This window comes from Dermacentor variabilis, chromosome 9 (genome assembly GCF_050947875.1).
Source record: "Dermacentor variabilis isolate Ectoservices chromosome 9, ASM5094787v1, whole genome shotgun sequence".
In the NCBI taxonomy this organism is placed as follows: Eukaryota; Metazoa; Arthropoda; class Arachnida; order Ixodida; family Ixodidae; genus Dermacentor; species Dermacentor variabilis.
The window spans coordinates 3,868,420-3,874,407 of NC_134576.1; the positions used below are offsets into that span (position 1 = coordinate 3,868,420).

Genomic DNA, 5,988 nt, shown 5'->3' on the forward strand with positions numbered 1-5,988 from the left:
ATGGGGCAGCGACTGAAGAGCCGGAATCATGGCTGGAGACCTACGAACGAATCGCGACATTCAACAACTGGGACTCCGACGACGAGCCGCGGCATGTCTACTTCGCCTTAGAAGACGCCGCCAGAACGTGGTTTGAGAACAGGGAGTCGACCTGGACAACGTGGGACCTGTTCCGTAGCGGCTTCCTGCGCACCTTTACAAGCGTCGTGCGCAAGGAAAGGGCCGAAACTATGCTGGACGCCCGAGTGCAGCTACCAAACGAGAACGTTGCCATCTTTACGGAAGAAATGAGCCGTTTGTTCCGCCACGCCGACCCGGATATGGCCGAGGAGAAAAAAGTCCGCCTACTGATGCGTGGTGTAAAGGAGGAACTTTTCGCCGGAATGGTAAGAAGCCCACCGAAGACAGTCGAAGAGTTTCTTCGTGAGGCGACGAACATTGAGAAGACACTCGAGATCCGAAACCGGCAATTCGATCACCGCACGAACTCTACAAACTACGCCAGGGTTCAATCACAGGCTACCGACGATCTACAAGAGACAATCAGAGCGGTCGTACGGGAGGAGCTGCAGAAGTTCTACCAAAGGACGCAGTCACAAGTGGATCCAATCGCTGAAATCGTCAAAGAAGAGGTTCAGCGATCGCTTGGAGTCTCTGAGGTGCAACCACGATCACCGCAACCTCAGCCGGAAGCGATGACCTACGCCGCCGTCGCGCGCCTTCAAGGTCCCCCTCCGTGACAACGCCAGGGCTCTGTAACTCCGCAATTTCGTCGTCCACCGCCGCCGCCGCCGCCAGCACGCCCACCCGTCGCCCCGCGCAGCTACGCGAGGAAGATGGACATTTGGCGAGCCCCCGACCACCACCCGCTCTGCTACCACTGCGGCGAAGCCGGCCATGTGTACCGCCGATGCCCATACCGCGACCTGGGATTGCGAGGGTTCGCCGTCGATGCACCGCGCCCTCGGGAAGGTGAACGCCCTCGTGACATCGCCGACTACCTCGCCGCTACTAAGTGGAGCCCTCGACGACCGTCCTGTTCGCCGTCACCAGGCCGCTACCTGTCGCCGCAGCGCCGACCATACACTGGCCCAGCCCGGGGCCGGTCAGCGAGCTCATATCCGGAAAACTAAAAGCAGCAACCGATGGAGGTGCGGTTGCTGTTCGTCGACCTGACAAAGATCTTCCGCCGCCGACGAAGACGACGAAGAGACCATCTCGACGACATAATAACGACACGCCGCCGTCCCGACTAAGTCAGGAAGTCGACTACACCGACGAAAGACGACTTGACGACGCAACGTTCCAGCTTCAGTTCAACACGACGCAGCCGTGATCCGACGCCACGACCTAATTGCAATGCCAGACAAAGAATCACCGACCTGGACGTGCTTCTGGACGGCCACGCAGTCACCGCTTTAGTGGACACAGGACCCGATTACTCCGTCATGAGTGGATCCATCGCCGCGCAGTTGAACAAAGTTAAAACTGCATGGGAAGGCCCTCAAATTCGGACCGCTGGAGGACATCTCATCACGCCGACTGCAATCTGCACGGCAAGAATAACAATTCATGACCGGACTTATCCAGCACCTCCACCAGATGTCACGTGGTAGTGACGCTGAAGAAAACAGCAATACGGTGGAATACAAAACTAGCTTTTATTGGGCGAACCTGTGCCCACAAAAACAGGCTACACTTATAGCGCAACGATAGCGGCGAACACGGTCGGCGATCGTCGGAAATCTGATCAGCGGGTCAAGCGCGTCGGCTTTTATAGAGCAATCATCGAATGTTCCAGACTAATCGTTCGGACCCGCGTGCCTTCCACAATGTTCTACACCATTCGCGTCAGGTGATGAAATCATATAACATAAGGTTCGGCGACAACAGACAGCGGATAGAAGCATCGATAACTTTCCAGAAAATTCGGGTACGTGCAGGCGCGTCCCACGCTGTGCGATTACATTTGTTAGGCGGTGAAACATGTTTGCCCGATAAAGATAAGTACACGTGTCAATATATATATATATATATATATATATATATATATATATATATATATATATATATATATATATATATTACTATATTACTATACTACTATATTACTATATATATATATATATATATATATATATATATATATATATCATTATTACCTTTGTTGCATTGTTATGACCTTGTCAACTGTATTACCCTTCCTGCATGGGCCAGTATGTTGGCCTGCAGTATGAATAAATAAAAAAAGCCGCGTAGCTTCACGTCGAGGAAGTCCGAATGGAGGTCGGAGTTGCAGCGAGGGGCTTAATCGATTCAGTCGTGTAAGTCATAAGTTTGGCGAGTGCCACTCGATAAGTGAGAGACTGTGTGCCAGGTGTCGAAGCTTCCTTGCGGCGTCTGTCCTCGAAAGCGGAATTGGAACGCTGTACTCTTCTTGGAGTGATGTGCGAGCAGCGTGATCGGCTGAATCATTGCCACTGATTCTACAATGGGCCAGGTACCCATTGAAATACGACCTGGTGACCTTTTTGTTGGACGTGATGGTGAAGTTTCACGATTTCGTATGTCAGCTGTTCATGAGAACCGCGTCGGAGAACTGACTTCGTGCACTGTATGCCGGTTTTGAGTCATAAAAAACCACCCATTTTCTCAGTTTTACAGATTTAACGTAAAAGCTATGCGCTGTCGATCTAGCAAGGCATGGCATATACATATGTCGAAATATGTACGAAAATGTTTGCTCACTGACAACGCCGCCGACGCCGACACAAGATTTTCTGAGACACCGGGCCCTTAACGCTTTCGCGTTAGAACAGCTGCCTGGGGGAATGCATTGCACATATTCCTCAGTACTTTACAACAGATGGAGCACCGCCGGACATATACGTTAGAAACAAAAGTGCTAATGCATTAGGATGAGTGTTTGCGGCATATATTTTGTCTGTCCAATGTTAAGACCCCGAAAAGTAAATACCGTGATTTTGTGACACTTATTGCTGATATATGTAAAGTATCCAGAATGTCGTCACGAGTTCAATAGCGAAAGTGAGTTATCTAATTAGATTGCGCACGTGAAGCGAATGGTGGTGGTGGCGGTAACAACTTTATTGACAATCCGGCAAATTCGTGGCCTGGGCCTAGGCCGCCCCCGAGGAGGTACGCGGATCCTGTCTCCTCGCCGCCTCACGGGCTTGCTGAATGGTCCATATTTGATTTTGGAGGTCTGAGCGGCGCGACGAGGCCGTCCATCGCGCCGCAGCTTCTTCTGGGGAAATTGCATTTTCTCTGCATATAACCTCACATTCCCAGAGAATGTGTCTGAGAGATGCGTGAGTTCTGCCGCATAGTTTGCAGTTATCGTCTGAGTAGATGTCTGGATATATCTATCTGAGATGGACGGGGTTGGGGAATGTCTTGGTTTGTAACTGCCTACAGTCTACCGCTTGGGCCCTGTCGAGTTTGGGGTAAGGGGGTGGATAAAGACGCCTATAGTTTTGATAAAGTTTTGTAATATCACAGTACCTGGTCATTGTGTCCTTCTCTGTCCATGCCTCTGTTGGATTTCCAACCCCAAGAGAGGATCCTTCTACGTGGGCGCGGAATGCGAGACCTCGTGCTACGCGGTGGACCTCCTCGTTGAGGTTGGGTACGGCGGTGTCGGGGGACGTGTGAGGCGGGAACCATATAATATGTCGTTTCTCCGTCTCCTCGGAGGTGACATAGTTCGCGTTGGCTTTTAGCATAGCCTCAGCCTTCGGCGAAATTCTGCCTTGTGCATAGTTTCTGACCGCCGTCTGCGAGTCACTGTGTATGTATCTGCAACTGGGGTTAATGATGGCAAGGGCTATCGCCACCTCTTCCCCTACCTCGGGGTTTTTGGCACGTATACTACAAGAACGGACCAATTGTTTGTCGGTATTAAGGACGGCCACTGCGAAAGCACGTCCCTTCTCGTATTCTGCAGCGTCTACGAACAGCGCTTCCTTGTACCTACCGAAGGGTTGCAGTAAAGCCTTGGCTCTACTCTCTCTTCGACCTTGACTGAATTCGGGGCTCACCTTCTTTGGTAGATTAGCCACCTGCAGCTTTTCCCTGATCACGCTTCGAAGGGATGTCTTGCCGTACTGCTTGTGATAACTTATCCCGAGTTTGTCCAGGATGCTCCTGCCAGTTTGTGTCTTCACTAGTCTCTCGAGTTGCGAGATTTGGTGTGCCTCAATTAACTCTTCGAGCGTGTTGTGGACCCCTAGCTGTGGCAGAAGTTCCGAGCTTGTGCTGTCTGGAAGGCCCAGTGCCATCTTGCGAGTTCTCTTAATGAGGGTGTTCAGTTTGGCATATTCGGCAGCGTACCAGTTGTGGTAGGCGGCCACATAGGTAATGTGGCTAATAACGAAGGAGTGTATTAGTGTGACGACGCTGGCCTCCCTCATACCCTGATGTCTGTTGGTGATTCTTCTGATGAGCGTCATCTTTTTCGTGATTTCAGTCTCCAAATGCCTGACCGTTTGCCCGTCGTTGCCGTTCGATTCTATGGTGAGTCCCAGCACCTTAATCTGCTTCACCCTGGGTATTTCTTGTTCGTCTTTGGTGCGCATGCAAATTTCTTCGTATGCAGCATGCTGGATGTAAGCCTTGGGGGGTCTTCCCCTAAGAGTCGGGCGGTAGAGGAGGAGCTCCGATTTTTCCGGTGAGCATACGAGACCGGTTCCGACGAGGTACTCGTTCATCACCTCGACCGCGGTCTGTAATCGCTGTTCGATTTCTCCGTAGCTTCCCTCACACACCTAAGCCGTAATGTCGTCCGTGTATATTGTGTGATGCACTCCCTCAATGGCGTTGAGGTGCTCGGGGAGGCCGATCATGATGAGATTAAAGAGCATCGGCGAGATGAACGAGCCTTGCAGGGTGCCGACGCTGCCCATGTTCCTGTCTTCGGATGCGCTCGAATTTGCCCAGCGTTAAGGAGACTTTCCTGTTTGTGAGGAAATCCTGACCATAGCTGTAAGCTCAGTCTCCCAGCTTGAATGCGCCAATGCTGCATAGTCTGGCTGCGTGAGCTGCGTTGTCGAAGGTTTTCTTGAGGTCTAATCCTAGAATGACCCTGGTACCTCTTGTCTTGTTGTCGAGTATCTGGTGTTTGATTTGTAACATTGCATCCTGCGTGGAGAGATGAGCTCGAAACCCGAGCATGGTGTCCGGATATGCTTCCACGTCGTCCAAGTGTGCGTTGATCCGGTTGAAGAAGGCGTGTTCCATCAACTTGCCGACGTATGACGTAAAAGATATTGGTCCAAGGTTGGCGAGATCTGGGGGTTTCCGTGGTTTGACGATGAGCCCCATTTTTGCCCTTTTTCACTGGTCGGGGATGCATCCTCGGGTCCAGCAATCGTTAATGTACTTGGTCAGTTCGGAGATGGTCTCGTTGTCCAAGTTACGAAGGGTCTTATTAGTTACGCTGTCCGGTCCCGGAGCGGACTTGATGTTGAGCTTTTGCAAAGCGGCCCAGATTTTCGCCTCACCAAAGTCTCTGTCCAGAGCGAAATTGGGTGTTCCCGTGTATTCCCCGTATTGAATAGTCGGGTTCTGCAGGGCGTATCTGTCGCAGAGTTAAGAAAACATTTCTTCCTCGTCCTTGACGTGTGTGTGTATTACCTTGCGCATGGTTTCCCTATGTGTTGCCTTGATCTTGGTCGGGTCTAGCAGGTGTCGGAGCAGGCGCCATGTGTGACCGGTGCCAATCCGTCCGTCCATCACGTTGCAGATCTCATCCCATTGTTGTTTACTAAGAGTTCTGCACTGTTCTTCTATTTGTTTGTTGAGTAACGCTATGCGTTTCCTCAACTTCCTATTGTGTCTTAGTTTCTACCACCTGGCTTGAAGCGATGGTTTGGCGTCCCACATGTGCACCACGCGGCTGTCGATCTTCTCGACGGGAAGTTCTGGCATCACGGTCTTTGTTACTTTACTGACGTCAGCCATCACTTT

At 51.2% G+C, this 5,988-nt stretch overlaps 1 protein-coding gene across 1 annotated transcript; it reads right to left on the reverse strand.

Annotated features, from left to right (window-relative positions):
• Window positions 1-5,010: 5,010 nt before the first annotated feature.
• On the reverse strand, window positions 5,011-5,343 carry LOC142557935 (uncharacterized). The gene has a single exon (XM_075670126.1). The coding sequence runs from the start codon at window positions 5,341-5,343 to the stop codon at window positions 5,011-5,013; it is 333 nt and encodes a 110-aa protein (XP_075526241.1).
• Between the last annotated feature and the right edge of the window lie 645 nt (window positions 5,344-5,988).

Bases quoted from the DNA above. Each gene is read 5' to 3' on its own strand.
- LOC142557935 (XM_075670126.1), bottom strand. From the start codon at position 5,343: ATGGGGCTCATCGTCAAACCACGGAAACCCCCAGATCTCGCCAACCTT.